Genomic DNA, 21,646 nt, shown 5'->3' with positions numbered 1-21,646 from the left:
TGTAAGAAAAATGCGGAGAAAGGGGAACCCTCCTAAACTGCTAGAGGGAATGCAAGCTGGTGCAGCCACTCTGGAAAACAGTGTGGAGATTCCTTAAGAAACTAAAAATAGAGCTTCCCTATGACCCTGCAATTGCACTACTGGGTATTTACCCTAAATATACATGTGTAGTGATCCAAAGGAGCATGTGCACCCGAATGTTTGTAACAGCAATGATTTGCGGTGTGTGTGTACACAAACACACACACACACACACACAATGGAATACTCTGCAACCATCAAAAGATGAAATCTTGCCATTTGCAATGATGTGGATAGAACTAGAAGGTCGTACGCTGACCAAAATAAGTCCATCAGATGAAGACCATTATCGTATGCTCTCCCTGATAGGAGGACCTTGAGAGGGAGGGCGGAGGGTTGGGGGGGCAGGGAAGGAAAAAACGAAACGAGACGGGATCGGGAGAGAGACAGACCGTGAAGAGATTCTTAGCCTCACAAAACAAACTGAGGGTTGCTGGGGGGCGGGGGAGGGACAGGGTGGCCGGCTGATGGACACTGGGGAGGGCACGTGAAATGGTGGGTGCTGGTGAGCACGCAAGCCTGACGACTCACAGTCCTGTACCTCTGGGGCAAATAATACATCATATGTTAATAAAAATAATTAATAAAAAAAAAAGAAAAATGATCTTGAGAAACACCCGAAGGGAAAAACATTTCCCCATTTACTCTTTTTAAAAAATGCAATAAAAAGTACGAAAGTAACTTTTGCCGGACTGCGGGTTATAGATGGCTCTTCTTTTTATTTTCCTCTTTTCCTAGTTTTTAAAAATATTTATTTTTCACAAGCCTTTATTATTTTATTTAGGAAATTTTCAAACATATACAAAATGACCACAAATATAACGAACCCTAAGTTAGCATTAATAAAGGTCACCATTGATTATCAACACTCGGCCAACCCACTTTTCCCTCTCTCCTCCGTGGATTACTTTAAAGCAAATCACAGATGTCTTATCATTTCATCCAATAAATATTTCAGTTTTTCATCTCTAAAATAAGGGCCATTTAAAAACAAACCCATGAGAACACTGCCACACCTAAAACATTAATAATACAAATTACTTTTTTAATCAGAAAAAAATATTTTAAGAAAATAAGATATTTAAAGGTGAAAAAAAATATAAAACGCACAATGACATAACTACCTAACCAGTTTCCGTGACCCAGTCTCACTGAAAAGGTCTTGCTGCACGGCTGCCCCTGCAGGCCACAAGAAAAACTGGCAAAACTGTCTATTTCTAGTTACCAGCGTTTCTGGGGTTTACCTGTTGAGAACAGCCTCCTTGTCTCCCAGACGGCTTTTAATTTTACTTGTCAGATAGTCCAAAAAGAGCGTCCAGATATCCAAGCAAGAGAAGTAACCTTCATGAGTAGGCTATGATGCAAAAGAAATCCAGACAATGAAATTACTTAATGCAACTGCTTCTCAGAAACACACCCACCGTGCTTATTTCCACCAGAACGGTGCGACCAGAAGCCCAGATTCCCTCCACTTCCTTGTAACCACAACTGGTATATTTTACTTTATTTAAAGACTTCATTTATTTATTTGAAGAGAGAGACACAGCGAGAGAGGGAACACAAGCAGGGGGAGTGGGAGAGGGAGAAGCAGGCTCCCCGCTGAGCAGGAAGCCCAGTGCGAGGCTCAATCTCAGGACCCTGGGATCATGACCTGAGCCACCAGGTGCCCCACAACTGGCATATTTTAGATGGTCTTCAAGACTGAGCCCTAGTGATCCTAACAAGACAAGGGTGTCATAAACACATCATTAGGGAGAGACTATGCAGGACAAACTGAATTACAAAATAAGCCGAGTAGATGCCAATCTTTAAATGTGAGACTGACTGGGGTAGGGGTGGCTCTCACAGATCATCTAATTCAAATCTGTTTTAGAGAAAAAGAAACTAAAATCCAGAGTCATTTTATTGAAGGTCAGGGGTAGAAGCAGGTCCCTTTACCCCTAGCCAATGCTCATAACTGATCGTATGCATACGGCAGTGGTTTTGGGAAAAGTTACCACACACCTACAAAAGCAAACAAGTCAAGCAGATAAAGACAATTATCATACGGCTTCACTTATGTGCAGCACATCAAGAACAGCATGGAGGACATTAGGAGAAGGAAAGGGAAGGAAGGGGCGGGGGGATCGGAGTGGGAGACGGATCGTGAGACTATGAACTCCAGGAAACAAATTGAGGGTTGCAGAGGGCAAGAGGGTGGGGGAACGGGTTAGCCCAGTGATGGGTATTAAGGAGCGCATGTATTGCATGGAACACTGGGTATTATACGCAAACAGTGAGTCATGGAACACTACACCAAAAACTAATGAAGGACTGTATGATGACTAACAGAATTAAAAAAAAAAAAAAAAAAAAAAAAAAAAAAACCCAGTGGCTCCAAAGGTGCCAAGTTTACACATCCGAAGGTTAGGAAAGTAACATTTGCAGTCTTCCTACAGAACAGACTGAAAATGAGCTTCATTCTGACCCTCAGGTGTTATGTCCTCTGCAGAAGGAGCGGCGCCCACCAGGCTCATAGCCATCTCTAACCAGGTGTTGATAAAGACAAAGTCAGGAGGGAAGAAAAGAGTGAGTCTCTGCAGGGTCCTCATGCTCCGATTTCTTAAGAGCCCTGAGATTCTACTTCATGCAAAAATCCACTATGTTCTCCACAACCTAGTCCTTCTCACACATACTCAATTTCAACCTGTGACCCCCAATCCCTTCTATAGCCACTCAAATTCTTGCTACCTCCAAGAGCTCTTTTGTTTTATTCGTGATTACTTCACTGAGCCCCATGTCTGCCGGCAGGATCAGACAGGAAAAGAAGTAATACCATCATCTTCCAGGATCCGTTTCCTTCCATTTCAGATCTACAAGGAAATCCAGAGGCTTACAAGGGCGTAGGTGGGATTTACGCATTGGGTGGTAGCATGAGATGGAAATTCTGTACCCAGGCTGAGTCCAAGACAGAAAAACTAACTTTTTCGGGTGCAGACGCAGGCAGAGTCCAACCTCACAACCCACAGCGTCTCCCTGGAACTGGAATGCACAGCTTAATAAGGACCACTGACAGGGCCGTCCTCAGAAGACAAAATGACCATTTCCTGTCTCCACTTCATCCTCTGCAAAAGCCAGGATGTCCACAACACCAAAGGAGCCAGAAGAACAAGGGGAGAAAACAATAAGCCAGGTGGAAGTAGTATGGGCGGCTTGCAGACAGGAGATGGAATCTTTCCTAGCTGCGGCTCGCTGAGCTTCCTAGGGTCGCACGCAGTTGTCCCTCCTTGATCTGAAAACACCCATCTCCCCCTCCACAGAACATAACTGATCATATGCATACGGAAGTGCTTTTGGGAAAAGTTACCACACAAACCCAAGGTTTATGGTTATGTCGATTATTATATATTACATATATAAAATATATTATATATATTATATAAATATATTATATTTATATATATAATATATAAATATATTATATATATTATATAAAGTATATTATATATATATATATATATATATATATATATATATATATACAATATACTACAATTATACACATCCTCCCCCTGCCTCTGAATTGAGGATTTACCATGTGGCTCAAGACCAGAAAAGAGGGTGGGCAGGTACACCCTCAGTAGGACCTGAAACATGTCCCCACCTGGAGGCCCCACTGTGAGGCCCTCGTGCGCTGCGCATAATCTCACCTCTGACAACTGCTGTGGGTACAGATGGTTAAGCACATAAAGATAACAGGCTGGCTGCACTTTTAGAGTCATCCAATGTTTCAGAACCCTCACAGACCCATTTTAAAAATCTATCTAGGGGCACCTGGGTGGCTCAGAGGGTTAAGTCTCTGCCTTTGGCTCAGGTCATGGCCCCAAGGTCGTGGGATCGAGCCCCACATTGGGCTCTCTGCTCAGCGGGGAGCCTGCTTCCTCCTCTATTTCTGCCTGCTGCTCTGCCTACTTGTGATGTCTCTCTCTCTCTGTCAAATAAATAAATAAAATCTTTAAAAAAAAAAAAAAAGGTATCTGTACTCAGATTTATTTTTCACACTCCAGGGCTGACTGATCACTAAAGAGCCTGAGAAGTTCCTTCAAGAATTTAGCGACGCCTCCCTTCTCCAAGCACGTCACAGCGCATTGGTCTTTCTGATCACCACAGCCCCAGGAAGCGGACAGGTGTTTTTCTTCTTCCCATTTTACAGATGAAGAAACAAAGGCTCAGAAGCAAAGTCACCTATCCAAGGTGACAAGATAAGGAACAGAAAGAGAACTAGGATGTGGAACTTAAGCCTCCTGGCCCCAAGCCCTGTCCCCGGTGCCACACATCCCCAGGCACTGTTGTACGAACGACAGGCAGGTACGGCTGGCAGGTGGCAAAATGCAAGACCGAGAAGGACCTGGTGACAATGCGGTAAGAGATGGAGCAGGAAGACGGGCATCAGAAACTTCTAGGGCCACCTCAGCGAGCAGAGCGATGGTGGAGGCCAACGCCCGCCGCAGCTGGAGGCAGCACACGGGACACTTCGGTGAAAAACGATGTAGGAAAAGAAACAAGAGAGAGGAAAGAGTTAACAAAAGATACAAATACCTCCTTTGTCTCATTATTATTCTTTCAGTGTGCAGTAACCAGCAGTAAAATTTCTTACAGATTCTTTACCCAACACGGGGCTCCCAGAACTCACAACCCTGAGATGAAGTGTCGGAGGCTCTACTGCTGAGCCAGCCAGGCACCCCCTAGGAAACACTTGAGGACACTCACGAGCCTCCTGACAAGAGGAAAGAATGTGTTCCCACTCCACAGATAATTATGATAAATTAAGATCACACTGTTAATGAACAGATGAGAACTTAAAGCTCTATCTTGAGAGCACGTCACTTCCGACTCTTAAATCTTATCCCAAAGAACTGCCCCGCTCCCACCAGCTCCTGACCCTGGAGTGCACTCGGCCAGCTTCTTCCACTCTGCCTCTGCAGGCAAGGGCAGCCCAGCCGGCAGTGAACCGCACAGACCACCTTCCAGCTTCCTGCTCTTCTGCCCAATGCTCAAATTTGCTTCTGCGGGACCCCCAAGGACACTGACTCCCACAGCCTGGGAGCCTCCGCCCAGAAAGGAAGGTCCTCATACAGGCAGCTGAGAGAGAACAAGAGAGCTCACTGGACAGTGACCTCAGTCAATGGAGGAAGAAAAAAGCCCGTTGTTTGCTTCAGGACCATCGCCATTTCTCTTCCCAGTATACAAAAATGACACACATAAATAACATAATACCACTAGGAGTTCAACAGAAAACGAACACATGGGATTCTCGAGAGGGGACCGCGGGTGATGAACACTGGGACAGACTGTGAAGGTGCCCACCACAGTCCATCTCCTTAGGTGACGAAACTAAATCTAAGGAAATTAAGAACACTGGTCCAAGGACACAGACCTCGTAGAAATAACGAGAGCTCAAACACAGAACTGTTGTTGGGTTCAGGTCCAAAGAAGCAGGTGTAAGAGCTGCATACTTTAAAAATGCTATTAGGGGCGCCTGGCTGGCTCAGTGGGTTAAGCCTCTGCCTTCAGCTCAAGTCATGATCTCAAGGTCTGGGATCGAGCCCCACGTTGGGCTCCATGCTCAGTGGGGAGCCTGCTTCTTCTCCCTCTGACCCTCCCCCTGCTCATGCACACACACTCTCTCTCTTTCTGCCAATAAATAAATAAAATCTTAAAAAAAAAAACCAAAACCACACTTGTATTTAGCTTTTTTCTATACTGCGTGTAATAGGCAGATAGAAAACTTCACACACAGAGCAGCAGAGCAAAACATTTTATTCCATTTTCCCAAATAAACCCCTTCTTCCTGACGTCTGCACTGGCTCCTCGTCTCGTTCATCTGCCACACTCACTCTAAGGTGTCTGTCTACCAAATCCTTTCTTCCCGGCCCCCCGGATGCATCTCTCTGGATCCGCCGCAAACTGTTCCCACCTTGCGTGCTTCGGGCCACCTCCTCCCCTCCCTGTCTCGCCGGCTTCTCCTTTCCTTCTCAGGCCTGGAGAGCTCAGCGGGCTGCCCCTCCGTCCTAGCCCTGCGCCCACCTGCCCCTCCGTCCTAGCCCTGCACCCACCTGCCCCTCCCTTCTAGCCCTGCGCCCACCTGCCCCTCCGTTCTAGCTCTGCGCCCACCTGCCCCTCTACCAGACATCGTGACACATCCTCAACCCAGATTCTCCCCCACGTGCACCCTCCCCACTGCTCCCAGGAACAGGTCACCCTTACCCACTGGGGGTGCTTCATTTTACATGCCCCGGGGAAACTTGGCTCACTACTGTACCCTCAACCACACACACACACACCCCTCCCAGCCTAGGCCCATGTCTCTATTTCAGCCTCATTTAAGCTACAACAACATTAGTGGTTTGAACTACCAAAACGGGGGTGCCTGAGTGGCTCAGTCAGTAAGGGTCTGCCTTCGGCTCAGGTCATGATCCCAGGGTCCTGGGATCGAGCCCCACATGGGGCTCCCTGCTCAACAGGAAGCCTGCTTCTCCCTCTCCCACTCCCCCTGCTTATATTCTCTCTCTCGCCGTTTCTCTCTGTCAAATAAATAAACAAAATCTTAAAAAAGAAAATAAAAAAATAAACTACCCAAACCGTCTACTTATAAAATCACATGCCCTCACTGACCCAGCAATGTCATCACCAGGACACACCGGCAGAAAGAGCTTCATGGAGAAGGACGCCCAAAAGCATGCATGAGAAGGTCCACAGCAACACCACTCGTGAACACCAAAAACCCCAAAGCAGCCCCCATCAGCTGTGGAATGCACTTGCAGATAATGACTTACTATAAAGCAATGAGGGCGAAATACGGCCCCACACAACACAGGCGATCTCACCAGCGGACACTGACTGTCAAGGCCAGACAGAACAAATACATACTGGATACTTCCGTTTACAAAAGAGCTCGAACAGGCACAGCGCATCTGGGACATGAAGGCCGAGGTGGATACACGTAGGGAGAGGTGAGGGGAAGTGACTGGGACAGGACACGGGCAGGGGCGGGGCTGGCTGGCAGTAATGTTCCATTTCTTGATTGAGGTGGGGGTGACATGGATTTGTTTGTTGGGGAAAATTCATCAAGCTGTCCATGTATGATCTCTGCACTTCTCTGTGTGTGACACTTCTAGAAAAAGACCGTATTCTAGGGACACTCACAAAAGGATGAGCTCTGAGTGAGGTAAAGAACTGCTGAATCGCTACAGTGTACACTTGAAACTAATTAACGCTGTGCACTAAGTCTACAGGAATTAAGAAATAAATCAGACATACACACACACGTACACACGCACGTGCACATGCAGGACAGGGTAGGACAGAAATGTCTGCAGCCCAACTGGCTACACAAGTCTATGAAGTGACTGTACGATTACAATGGGTGAATTTCGTTAAGATGTAAATTTTACTTCAATAAAGCTTTAAAAATACACACACACGCACACATATATATATAAAAAGACACTGGGTCACAAAATGTAAACTCAGTGAAGGCACGGACTTTGCTTGCGAGGGTTCTATGTCTAACCCCCGATACACAAGACAAGCTCGAAAAGTACCTGTTGAATGGGGGCAAAAATCGGATCCACCAAAACTTCACTCTTAAGAGCTTCACCACTTGTAATCTCCTTGTAGAAAGTTTTAGTGACAGTTACAGAACTAAAGGCCCTAATTTCAGACTATCTGCATCTTTTGCTTCTCCAGCAAAACGTGGTTAAGAATACAGACTCTAGGAGTTCAGACCTGACCCCACCACTTACTGATCGTACGACCCTGAGCAAGTTACTCTTTGTGCCTCGGTTTCTTTATCTGGAAGGTGGAGACAGTTAGTAACACCCACCTCAAAGCATTGTTAAAAAGGATACATGTGTCAATCTTCACAAGGTAAACATCATATAAATGTTTGAGAAATAAAGAAGCTCTTTCCCCTGAAAGCAAGAGTAGACTTTGAGGGGGAGGGCAGGATGAGCAGTTCTGGTGTTTTACCTGATGAAACGTGTACTTGAACAAAAGCGTCAAGAACTCCACCACGGGGAACTGGGAGTAGGACTCGATTCTTCGCAGGTGGACACTCACAAAGAGCCTCAGGAAGTCCGTGAACTTCTCAACGTAGCTACGTGAGACAGGAAAACGAACGGTGACAATTGGAACCCAGCCACCCCCTCAGAAGAAAATTCAAATTCAATCCAAATTTCTTTCAGTACAAAACTATACAGATTTAAAATATATTTTCAGTTAAAAATATAAAGGCCTGCAACAATTACCTACAGGTCAGGCAACCCTTCATTCCATTACCACCTGAAACATAGCAGAAAAGCAACTTTAATCCTCAGACACTATCCATTAAGGCATCCTATAAACTAGCGCTCTCACAGTTTCTAAACCTTCAGGTTATGGCCCAATTCAAGTGAAAGGAAACGGTACTAAAAAGTCGATGGACAGAGCGTGTGCATCATTTTACTGTGGCAAGTCTGGAGGGCTGGCTGGCTTTGCTAGGAGGCCAAAATATTAAAATGGACGCGCTAAGAACAAAAGCAAAGTAAGACTAGACCAAAGGCATGGCAGCCAGGTGATGTACATTCAGGCTGACAACCCAATGCTTGCTCCTGCCCCGGCCCTCCGCTCCCAGCGGCTAACTAAACACAAGTCCGTCCCGGTCCACTCTGGAAGCAAAACTAAGGGAGGCGGGCTGCCCGAGCTGGACAGGCCTCGGGGACAACCGAGTCTGGTGCCTCATGGGGCAGAGGCGGCCCAGGAAGGTACAGTGTCCCGCCCGAGGTTGCTGAGCCAGCTCACGGCAGAGTGGGACCCCATCCACTCCCACGCCAGTGCTCTTCCCTTTCACAGCACAGGGACTCCCCCGTTCACGTGTATTCAGTGTCCTTGCCCAGAGGAGTGCGGGTCACAGCCGTGAGGATAGAGACTGCTGCTACTGAACGCACAGCACACCTCACTCTCACGTTTCAGAAACTGTCACTGTAAGCCCCCCGACACCAAAAGGTGATGAGAAAATGAGATGGACGTACCTCCATAAATCTTATGTCAGAGACCAATAAGCAAAGATAAAGGTTCACTACAGGCCTTAGTGAAAGATTAATTATTGGCCACTGGCAATTCTGACACTCCTCACTGCAAAAACCTTTTTTTCCTTTTTTTTTTAAAGCAAGGATTATGCAATAATAAAGGCGGGAGAGCAGAAGACTCCTCCTCGGAAGAGCAAATCGGCCCATAAATCCAACGTCCCCTGCCGCACTGTTCCTGGGACCCAGCACCCTACAGGCGGGCCACCCGCCCATCTGACCTCCGCACCGCTGCTAGGAGCTAACCTGTGATGTGTAAGCTTCTTTGCAGCTTAAAAAAACAAAAACGAAAACCATTCATTTGCTCGTAAGGAGAAAGGCTGTCTCTACGGATCATGGGACCAAGGCCATGGAGCACAGTCAGGCACCCGAACCAACAGTTCTCAGAGTCAGGGGCGAGGAGCCGTCTCTCCGTGCCTTGGTCCGTGCACTCTCCTGTCTCACTCTCCTTGTCACGCCGCCTTCTGCCGTGGCTGTCCAGAGCCGTTACCGGCAGACGCTCGATTCCCGGCTACCCGTCAAGTAAAGGGAAGTCTTGGGGAAAAGGGCGCACTGCCTCGATTTTAACCTCCAGCCCCATTTGTGATGCGTACAGACCAGGGCCGTTGGGAAGCCGACACTCTAGGTTTACTTCATCTCATTCTCCCCCCCTTGCCCACCTTCTGGTACAGCTCATGAGCAGTGGCAAGTTAGAAACAGACGCCAGGGCAGAAGAGAAGCAGAGGCCTTGGGTCGGAAGCTCCTGAACAGCTGAGAACGGACATGGCTGTTTAGAACTAGCGCTCAGGGGCCCAAGCGCCGGGGAGCAAGCCCACGGTACTGCTCAGGGCACCGTTCTGCTTCCGGGCACCTCTCAGCTTTCTCAGGGTTAAGAAGAAGCACAGGATTAAAACATAAAACCAAAAGCAGAGTTACGCGTAAAAAGCGTGACACTGACAACCTGGGACCACATTTCTCTGCCTGATGCAAGCCATCAAGAACATTGTGCTACAAGTAAAACTCAAAGCATTAGGATACCTGGCGGCTGGTGTGGGCAGCTGGACTTTCTGTTAACATATGAAAATACAGCCTTTCTCAACCAAAGCTAGAAAGGATATAAAATTGTGTGTTTGCTTACTGATGCCTTTGCATTCACAGAAAAAGCAATTATGAAATAATGAGAAATAAAATCTACATATCACCATACGGGATCATGAGCTCTTTTGTGATTATACAAAGAAAATTTCACACAAAGCTTGTTTACAGGGAACCAAACCAAAAGAACGTTATGAATCCACGTTTTTAACTTTAGAAAACCCTTAATAAAATTGCTAAATTTAAAAAGCACTAAGGTGATCTTTAAGCACTTGACTTTATATTCTGCTATTTACTCTAAGAAAAAGGAAAATGCCTTAACTCTGTGTAGGTTAAGAACAAAATACAAGCCCAAGAAAATGGATTAAAATATGAACAACATTCGCTGCCTGGCAATCTATAAATATTTTCTAACTCAATACGATTTATCCACCTGGATGTTTCTGAACAGTCGATATGATGCCTTTAATATAAGTTTCCAATTTCCCCTCTTTCTGGTACACAGTGGTAGCGTCGCATTATTGAAAGCTGTGGGACAGACCAGTGACATCACCCAGAGGACGACGCCTCAGGGCGCCGTGAGGGATGATCTTCTGGAGTACTTCGGAAAGAGAAGCAAGGTCGTTTCCGGCTCCACTCAAGGGGAGGGAAGGAAGAGACCCAGTGTGTGCTGCGTTAACACGCGCCCTCAGTCACACCCTCTCTGTGGACGCGAGTGTGCCACCTGCGGGAAGCTCCCAGTGACACTTTTCCTCTCTGCACCGCACGATTTCACTCGGGGGAAGTCCAATAGCAAAACTGCTGGGCCACATCAAGTGAAAGGGGGGTTAGCGCTCCTGTACCTCCACGGCCTCCTCTCACGGTCCTGGCTACGCACGAGCAGCAGACTTGGCTCCTGCGCCACCTGAGACCTGCAGGCGAAGCGTGAGGACAGGGCGGGGCGGGGGTGCGGAAGGGAGGAGAGGCGGCAGAGGGAAAGAGACAACGCGCCTACATGGTTCGCAGTCACCAGTCACCTTCCCGGCTCGTCTCAGCCCCCTAGCCACCCTAGCCCTTCCGGCTGAGCTCAGACTTACTGGCGGACACCTACCTGTCCGTTCCTCGTCAGGAGCCCCACACTCTGAAACCAAAGAGGATTACAGACACTATGCAGCACAGCATGACAGAGTCACGGCCCTTCTGAGGACACGGCCGGCTCCACACTTGTTTTCATTACCTCTCATCAAGTTCTTCCAGCCTGCTCTTCACTGTGTGAGCATTGTTATCCTTGGTGATTTTCTGCAGGAGGTAGAAAGTCTGCTGGAACATACGTAGTAAATACTCCTCGAATTCCATAGGCACACAGTTCTTGGACATGAGTTCATTGATGCAAGACATGGCCAGGACCCCAAGCCGGCCGCGTTCCTGACCCAACACACAGTTCTGGCTGCTGCCGTTAACTGACGCCATCTTTCTGGCCCGGATGTCACAGCCAAAGCGCGCAAAGTGGAAGATGGTGGTTAGGAGGGATGGGGTGATGCTGGCAGACAGAGGAATCCAACTGAAGAGATGGGCCAGGCACTCCAAGGCCAGGGAACAGATATACTCACTCTCCGCATCAAGGATGGGGATTGGCTGATTCAACAGTTTGGCTGAACTAGGACTCTGCAACAGGTTACTCAGTAAGTCACCTGGAAATACAAAGAGCTCTTAACATACACACTATCGAGTTTCTTACAAACCAATTTACCTACAACAGAGAGAAAGCAAAAGCTATCTTTCGCTAAGCTCCATATTAAAGAGATCCATAAAAATGTAAAATAAAGCTACTCTTACTTCCCAGGGCTCAGTGAATTTTTCCTTTGGAAAATATATTTTTCATGAAAACATATAATTTGTTTATAAGCAGAATTCATCACAGTTCTTTTTTATTAAGTTATCAGTGTAGGGCACCTGAGTGGCTCAGTCAGTTAAGCGTCTGCCTTCAGCTCAGGTCACGATCCCAGGGTTCTGGGCTCCCGGCTCAGTGGGGAGTCTGCCTCTCCCCTTCCGACTCCCCCTGCTTGTGTTCCCCCTCTTGCTGAGCCTCTCCCTGTCAGATTAATTAATTAAGGAATAAAGAAGAAATGTACGTGGCCCAAAAACCCCACATACACGAAGGAGAAAAGTCCACATTCAGACTTCCCCACAGCACACAAGAAGCCAGACAGCAGTGGTACCGTGTGCACAAGTGCTGGGGCAGGAATAACTTAACCCAAAGCTCTCCTTTGAGCACAAAGGAAGAGGGCAATCTTCTCAAACGCAGAAACTCCAATAATATATTGCCCACAAAGTCTTCTTTCTTTTTTAAAGATTTTATTTACTCATGGGTGTGGGCGGGGGGGTGGGGGAGCAGAGGAAGCAGCAGAATCCCCACTGAGCGGGGAGTGGGATCAGGATTTGAGCCAAAGGCAGATACTTAACCAACTGGGCCACCTAGGCCCCCCACCCCCACCCCACAAACTCTTCTTAAGCAGGACAGTGAATAGGGAAACCAGGCAAATAAAGCAATAAACAGAAACGAAGAATTAAGGAACGGAGCAGCTATGGCCAGGGACCAGAGCAAGCACAGAACCAAGTACAGAATGCAGACTAAACATACGCAGGAAACCCCAGAGGGTGTGCTAGCTCACTCGTCTTTCACAAGCAAGAAGTCTCAAAATATATGGGCTAGAATTAAAACATGGAGTAAGAAACTGGGGTTTTCATGTTCTTTTTCTTAATCCTAGAGATACCTTTTGCAAACTAATATTCCTTGTGGAAAAGCTATTCCGTTCATTTTAAAACTTCCCGTTAAATTCAAGTGAAACTACAATTTGTTTTTATTAAAAATAAAACGGAGAGCATCTGGCTGGCCCAGTCAGAAGAGTATGGGACTCTTGATCTCGGGGTCATGAGTTCAAGCCTCACGTTGGGTATAGAGATTACTTCAAAATAAAATCTCTAAAATTAAAAAAAAAAAATGGATATGACGCCACTTTGTCTTTGTATTTAGCTCTGTAACTACGTATAGAGAGGCACCTGGAATGGTGTTCTTTCTGGACGGTGGAATACTGGCTACATTTATACACTGTATTTTGTGCTTTGCAGCAGCAGTTCTCAAACATTTTGGCCCTAGAACCCCTTTAGACTCTTAAAACTTACTGAGGCTGCCAAAGAACTCTTCTTCATGCAGGTGATTTCTGTTGACATTCATCACATAGAAATTAAAACTGAAGTTTTTGAATACTTCAAATTTTTAAATTTCCACTTAAACACATTACATGGTAGCATAAAATATTCTTAAATGAAGAAAATGCATTTTGCCGCCAAAAAAATAAGTGGGAAGAGTAGCACTGTTTGTACATTTTTGGAAATCTCTGTAATGTCTGTCTAGCTTAAAAGCAGACAGACTCTCTCTTCTGCTTCAATCTGTTGCAATCTGCTGTTTTTGCTGAAGTGTATGAAGACAACAGCTTCATGCAGATATGAAACGGCCACGGACGGAAGCGCTTCTGTGGCCTTCCCAGGTGACTGCAGCTGTTCCTTAACATGATATAAAAATTCTACTAGTAGTCATCGCTTAAAGGTTAATTGCAATGTGGGATCTGAATGAGTTTTATTCAGTATACTCACGAGAGAAGGAGCAAAAATGACAAACAACGTCCTAGTATTTTTATGGACATGTATTTGACCTTTGGGACCCCTTAAAGGGCTTGCGGGACCTCTAGGGCCCCCAGATCTATTGCGAACTCCTGCCTTACATGATGAACACTAACAGATTAATTAACTTTTCTCAGCTTCATATCCTCGGCCATTAAAATGAGGATTTGCGATTTATTAATAAGGGGTTTAATTTCTACCATTAAAAGTAAATTAGAAAGCTGTCCCCTAGCATCTTATGAGGTGTTCCTGGCTTCTGTTCTGAAAGAGCTACATTTTTTTTAAAAGATTTTATTTATTTATTTATTTATTTGAGAGGAAGAGACAGAGTGAATCCTCAAGCAAACTCCCCACTGGGCACAGAAGAGCCCACATGGGCTCAATCCCACAGCCCATGAAATCACGACCTGAGCCGAGTCAGACACATAGCCGACGAAGCCCCCACGTGCCCTGACGGAGCTGATTTAATACTGGATGAGACTCATCATGATCTCAGCTACCCATGCAGATAATCAGAGAACCTGGTTTCAAAGAATAATGCAAGACGGATGTTCAGTATAATCTGCACATATTTACCAAGTTTGTTATGAGATTAATAAAGTGATCTTTATTTTTTTTTTTAAGATTTTATTTATTTATTTGACAGAGAGATCACAAGTAGGCAGAGGCAGGCAGAGAGTGAAGAAGGGAAGCAGGCTCCCTGCTGAACAGAAAGCCCTATGTGGAGCTCAATCCCAGGACCCTGGGATCACTACCTGAGCCGAAGGCAGAGGCTTTAACGCACTGAGCCACCCAGGCGCCCCAATAAGGTTATCTTTAAACGGCTATGGTGGCTGTCCACCTGAGTCATATGGAGGCATCTGCAACTTTCTCACACGCAATGCCAAGTGACGGTTTCTGGTATTGCTCTGCTCTTCGTTCATGAACCGGGACCACTTACAGAAGACGACGGAGTCAGACAATTCACCACTACCCAACTAGAAGAATTATCGGGGTAGAGAATTAACCAGGATTAAATGGAGGCTTCAGCAAAGGAGAAACGAACAGACACCATCTCAGTATGATCTTCGATTAAACCTGGACATTTCTGGGCCCCAAGACCTATTTAAAGTCTCTTCAACATTTTTAAGTGGAAATAAATTGTGGCTTTGAAAATGAAAACGAAACAAAGAGGTTGTCCCTATTCTTTAGCTCAGAAGAATTTTTCCAGAGTAGGATTGCTAAGGAGGGGAGTGGAGGGAGGAAGCAAAACAACAATAATAATCACGCGGCAAACAGCCCCCCCGGATGAGCTATTACTACACGCACGGTGCTGCACTAGGCACTTTACAGATTCTCACCTCATGCTCACCGCTCTGAGGTAGGGATTATTACCCGCATTTAAAAATCATTAGAATAACTAAGATACAGACACATTAAGCACTTCCCCTATGTTCCTCAGCTAGTAAGTAGAGCTGAAACAGAAACCGAGGTCTGTCCCCTAAGCCTATGCTTCTTTCCAGAAAGCAGGTTAACTAGAAAGACCACGCAGCCAGGAAAAGTGATCCGGAAGAGAGCTAATATTTAAATGCAGAAAAATATGCATGGTCCGAAGTCCTGAGTAAAACGGCCATGCAGGCCATGACCACAACTGCACAAAGACAGGGACGGGCAGAAGGACAAATGCTGACCGGGTGACGCAAACGTAAAAACCACTGAAGCGGATAAGATGACCTATTATTTTTCTCCCCTCAAAACAAGAATCTCTGAAGACTGTTCTCGAAGAAAATGATTTTACTCAACTTTAAATGTCCCAGTCTTTCAGTAGGTTACAGAGAGTTTTTCACAAATCGTATTTTAATCCTAGTGGGAAGGAATGCCCACAGAGCAGAGCGACTCTGCTCCACGCTGCAGCTTTCCAATGCAAACCCGAGCAAGCTGGAACAAGCTACCTCTGCAGGAGGCCACCCCCAGATTAGAGAGCCCGAGGACGACTTCAGCTGCTCTGAACTGGGCCAGGCTCCGGCAGAGTACGCAAGCCCTGCCAAGAGGTCGGGGACAACTCTAGTGAATTTACTCAACTGGAAGTCACCCAGACGGGTTAAGCATTCATGCAAAGATCCCTTTGGCTTTTTGACTTTTCAATTATTAAAATTTCATGTTTTCTATTCAGTTCTACATTTACAAACTGTCATTTGGCCAGGATAATGACTTCTTCGGTGTCCTGTGCGTTGTGGGACACTTAGCAGCACCCATGGCTTCCACTTAGGAGATGCCAGTAGTACCCTCTCCTGTCATCCCGTTAGCCAAATTATTTCTCTGTGTCGCCAAATAGCCCCTACGGGGCAAAAATTGCCCCAAGTGACAACCAGGGATCTCACTGTAGCCTCAGTCCAGCAGAATGGGGAGAAACTCCATTCAAGGCGTCTGAGGGAGACCACGAGCTCACGGGAGCGGAGTGGCCCTCCCCAGCCCCATTTTCCTACACATGGCTTCTAAGGGGAAATGTGGAACGATCTGCCAAGCACATGAAGATCGGCAATCTGCCAAGTCCAGGAGAAAACAGGTATAAACTACTCTCCATCTATCAGCTCCCCGGAAACCTGCCAGTGCCAGGATATGTACAGACCCAAACTCGACAGAATGTGCCACAGAGACAGGAAAGACAGCGCCTCCAGTTCTATCGCAGAACAAGAGCAAACGCAGAATCTCAGGTATTTACACCATTTCGTTTTGTTCACTGCTTCCTCCCTGGCCCCGCCCTTGTCCAAGCCAAAAGAGGGGAGGCCGAGAGGGGGCTAAGGAAGGAAGAGGGCCGAAGCCGCCCCCGTGCAGCAGGAAGCCACGGCCCCGACGTGCAGAGGGCATGGCCATGGCGCCCCCCGTTCAGTCCTCGGAGGACCCCTCCTCTCCTCTCCCAGCCCAGGAGGCCAGCGGTCAGGGAAGGCACAGAGCACACGGGGCAGAGCCAGGGCTCTAACCAGGGGCAGGAGGCGGCGGGCAGATGCCGGGAGAGTGGTGGAGAAAGCCAACTTGGGACGAGAAGGGTCTCCGTCCCGGCTCCGACACCAGCGCTGGGACTCCGCCCCTCCACAAGCCCCAGTTTCCTAGTTTGTAAACGAAAGATAAAACCATCATCTATTTCACAGGATTCTGGTCTAGTGAGGCAAGTTTAAAAGATAAGGCAACAATTTGAGGAAGTATTCTGAGAAGCAGACCACAAGCACACTTCAAGGCTTTTTCTACATCCAGAATGTTCGAGTGGCCGTTGCAGGGACTAGTTCCTGGGCTTTATTCTTTGAAAGAGATCAGACCAAAAACGATGTTACCAGAAAGCATATGAGGAAAAAAACACCACAAGCCCCGGGGCTGCCAGAGAGCTGCATGGGGACTCGGGCAGGGCAGAGCGAGGCGGCAGAGTGCCGGGGTAGGGGAGTGGACCGAGTATCTGGTTTACTCACTGGGTTTCCTGTCCCCACTAAGATCCTCGGCCACAACAGTGAGCTCACGGTCACTAGAGTTAAACAACCTCTTACAAGCTCTCCTGCTTCACTTGGCGTCTTCAGTGCGCAGAGGCAGTTGAGCAAAACCATGAAAATAAATGTTAATTAAATCATTAGCACTGTCCAAATAATGGAACAGGACCCGACAGCTTTGCTTGCAACTGTCAGAAAGAGAAAAAAGGCGTATCACGTGAACATGTAAGCCTATTGTTTTTTAAGGAGAAGTGCGCCAGCTTAAAAGCCTACTTCACTTCCCAGGCCCCCAACAGTCTCCATTTATTTTGCCTTTTCTCAAATATTAAAATTCAAGACTTCAAAAATGCTTTAATGGTGCCTAAGAGGCAATTTTCAAGAAGTACGAACCACACTTTCAGGTTTTGTTTGTATGGAAATGTCAAGTCTGTTCACACTGTGTTTCACCTCACCTCACCAACAAAACCTAAGCAGCGCAGAAGAGAGGCAGGCATCTATTTTGGATGTGTATTATCTGATCTTCCCCAAGCTGGCCTCCATCAAAGCAGAAACGGAGTTTGCTCAGCACATGCAGCTGAAGGAAGCCAACTAAAACACACAGCCTCTGGCACTGGAAAAATGATCTCTGGGAAACAAGTTTTATTAGAGCAAACCGGTAACTCCACACTGGACGTTAAGCTAGTATTCACTCACCTAAAACCAAATCCAATCCAACAGAACTACTCTTTGCAAACTAGTGTTTAAATGAAATGACACATTTTAAGATCAGCCAGACTGCAGGAGATTCCAGAGCGTGAGCTCATAAAAAAAAAAATCAAAGCTCTGCCTCATTTGCGATTTTTTTCTTTAATCATCAGGTATTGCAAAATGTAGATCTGCTAAGTCATCGCAAATATCCACGTTGAAAATGAAAGTCTGCTACCAAGTACAAATAAAGTTCAAATCCCTGTTGGCTTTTAGTACACTCTCAAACTCAAAGTGTTGAATTTAACAAGTCTAACAAATGACTCTCTAACAGTTCTTAATCCAAGTACGATAAATGGAATCCGGAATAAATTAGTATACTATGAGCTGTTCTCAAAACGTCACGCTGTATTTTCAGCTCCACAGCAGCTCTGCAAGAATCTGAACTTCCGCTTGTTAACAACAACAGGCTACATGAAACAGCGCAGGCTTGGAGGTTTCTGATTTCAGCAGCCCATTTCCTGGGGTAAAGGAGAAAGATGGAGAAATCATTCTCATCAGCCCCACCAACCTTTACAGGAGAGGAAGAAGTGTGTGCAACCCACAGGACATACTCTACTTGAAAAGCATCTGTGATCATTCAGTGTAAACACAAGCATTCAGAAACTAAAAGTGTCTGCTCAGACACAATTTCCTCTATCTATCCTTGAAAGTAGCCATTTTTAGTCAAAATGCACTTTGACTTTTGAAAAAGGTATTATTGTAATTGTGGATAATGAGCCACCAGTAAATGACTTAGTGATCCTGCAAATATGCCCACGCTTGACCGAATTACTCGGAACTGATGTAAAGTCACTGCTGATTACGGCACGCTGATCTCATCTTCCCCGAGCCCCAGAGGGAAGAAGGCCCTCCGCACCCTCTCTTCCCCCCTCCCCCCCGCTCCTCCTTCAGGAAGCCAACCAGCTCCTGCACAGCAGACCTGTCAAGCCCACGGGCACATGCCAACCCCAACATGAGCAATATACCATGAAATCTGAGAAAAAAACAAACCAGAAGGGACAGCCACCAGCTCTAAACTGAAGGGGAGGGAGGTGGATGAAGACGATCAGGGGTGTCATCTTTCTGACAGGTGAGGAAGAAACAACATGAGTTGTTCCAAGTGTATTAGAAAGCACAGGTACTTACGAAGAACTAAGCAGAGCTAGCTCCTCAGAACACAAGGGCAGAAAGGCCGAAAATAGATCAAGGAAGAGTCAGCATCTGTATCTGGCATAGGTAGCAATCACTACCCCATCGAGACCCCAAACTGCATTTAAAAAGAGGAACACCATCTGTGGGGGGCAGACCATACCACTTTCTCCTGAGGTCGGGGACGGCGGGGGGGTGGCAGCAGTGACGCTGTGTTTGTCCCATACGGTCTCCAAGATACCTATCAAGAAAGCAGAAACGGAGTTTAAGAGAGAAATGAAGTCTAACCTATGAAAATCAGACTGAGAAAACGATCTTGTATCTCTGATCAAACACCAGTATTTAAACGCCCCTCTCTCCAACGTACGCCCAACTGGACATTCCTGGACACCACCACTCGGATGGTCCAAACCCCATTTATCATGGCCCAAATACCTGCCGCTACTCCTGCTACGCTCCTCACCCAGCCAAGGGCTCCATCCCACAGGACCTCGGCCTCAGGCTTCTGCTGGCCCATCCGGCCTTGCCCCCACACAAGCTGCACACGCGCAACTGTGCGCTACTCCTTCCACACCAGCCTCTGCCCTGCTCTCCTCCTTCCCTCCAAACCCGACCTTCCCCCCAGACGGACAGCTGCTATCTGTCCCTCAGAGTCACACCCAGCTGTCATCTCTCCCAGAAAGTTCTGTCCACTCAGTTCTGCCTGCCATCTACTGTAACTCCTAACACACCCATTTTAGCTGTCTTTCCCCCTAGTACCCTAGGCCCCTCTAGTACCCCATATTAGAGGCACAGACTGTATTTTACTCCTCTCTGTATCTTTTTACAGAACCTACCACCTAAGATGATGGAGCATAAAAGCTTTTGAAAACAATGTGTTTTCAAAATATTTAGTATTATAATATAGGTGAACCTCGAAGTATCACAATATGAAAAAGAAGCCAGACACAAAAGGCCACATATTGTTTTTCTTTTTTTTTTTTTTAATGAAAAGGCCAAATAGGAAAATCCAGAGAGACAGAAAGATAAGTGGCTGCCAGGGGCTCGAGGGGGAGAAGGGTGGTGAGGAAAATGTTAAATGTTCTGGAATTAGATGCTGTGATTGTTGTACAACCTTATGAATATATTAAAAACCACCGAGTGGATTTTGTGCTATGTGAACTAATCCCAAGTTTAAACATTTGAATGTCTGCACAGTAGGACACAGAGGTATCAGACATGGTCCTGGAGTGCAGAAATATGACCTCTAGCTGGGGCATCAGGGAATGTGCTCTGAGGAACGGGCTCCCCCAGGAAAGTGCGGAAGGACAGAGGCAAATGACAAGTTTACTTCGGATCGAGCACTCCTCACCGATGTTAAGTGCCCACTGCATGTCATGTGCTTCTGTAACCCCTAAAAAAGAAAACAGTTCCTAGACATCCAAGAGGAAAGCCAGGCAGAGAAGTGGAGATAAAAAGGCTTTTTCCATTACAACACCCCTTCCAGCAGCAAGCCTAGGCCCTCTTCCGCACTCAAGGGCCCCGGGCCCCGGGCCCCGGGCCGCACCTGCGCCTCCTCTAGAGCAGCCCGGCCATGCAGGGCCACCGCACTCCACCCTCACCCCACCTTCCGCCCCCTTCTGTGGTTTGCTTTTGCTTTCTGTTTAACCCCACTCCCCACATGCCATCACGAGGCTCTGATAAAACAGACAAGATGACGAAGAAAACACTACTTACAACTACAGCCTCGCACACCTCGTGCTGATGCTACACCTGGTCTTCCTTCGCGACACAAAAATCGTAACTTTCCCACCCTCCTCTCCTCTGGCTTCTTCTGATCTTAAATTCGAATCCTTTTTAAGAAGGTGCTTGCCACCCACCTTCCTGAGAAGGCAGCGCTTGGCATTTCAGTCACATCCCTGATGTGACTGGCGGGCCAATCCATGAAGACAATAAAGGAAGGAGGTCACCAGCACGTTCAGGGGTCCTACTGCGGGCTGGACACCGCACCCGGCACGGGCAGCCCACACCGTGTTCTGTTTTTCGGCTCCGCCACAGCCACAACTAGAGCGACTGCTCGAGATGGCAGAGCGTAAGTGCCACACTGCTCACCTGTCAGCAGCCCGAGCACGGCCTGCACCTGGTCCAGCAGCAGCTTCCGCAGCTCCTCCTTCCGAGCCACACTGAGGTCCTCACGGGGACAAGCCAGCTCTTCTGACGTTGTCTTCAACATGATCAGCCCAAGGGGGGTTGTCACAGGGGACTGGATCAACTGCAGGCAAAAGGAAGTTCTGAGCAGGCCGTCCCGCCGACGAGGAACAGGAGGACAGGGGAAGAGTAGACCTAGCAGTCCCTCCATGGTACAACCTCGCCAGCACGGGCACATCACTCAGGGCTCTGTAGTCCATTTTAGTTCCT

General features: G+C 47.1%; 1 protein-coding gene across 3 annotated transcripts in view; it reads right to left on the bottom strand.

Annotated features, from left to right (window-relative positions):
* The window catches only part of XPO6 (exportin 6), a 101,114-nt gene that overhangs the window by 37,834 nt on the left and 41,634 nt on the right, over positions 1-21,646 (bottom strand). For all 3 annotated transcript variants that reach the window (XM_059155342.1, XM_059155341.1, XM_059155340.1), the window contains exons 5-9: positions 21,341-21,500; positions 19,413-19,490; positions 11,476-11,929; positions 8,092-8,218; positions 1,326-1,435 (exon numbers count right to left, since the gene is read on the bottom strand). In XM_059155342.1, coding sequence (XP_059011325.1) covers positions 1,326-1,435; positions 8,092-8,218; positions 11,476-11,929; positions 19,413-19,490; positions 21,341-21,500 — 929 coding nt within the window. The remainder of the gene's footprint in view (positions 1-1,325; positions 1,436-8,091; positions 8,219-11,475; positions 11,930-19,412; positions 19,491-21,340; positions 21,501-21,646) is intronic.

Source organism: Mustela lutreola, chromosome 17, assembly GCF_030435805.1.
Source record: "Mustela lutreola isolate mMusLut2 chromosome 17, mMusLut2.pri, whole genome shotgun sequence".
Classification (NCBI taxonomy): Eukaryota; Metazoa; Chordata; class Mammalia; order Carnivora; family Mustelidae; genus Mustela; species Mustela lutreola.
The sequence above is the reverse complement of the archived record's forward strand: the minus strand, read 5'-3'. Positions and strand labels throughout refer to the sequence as shown.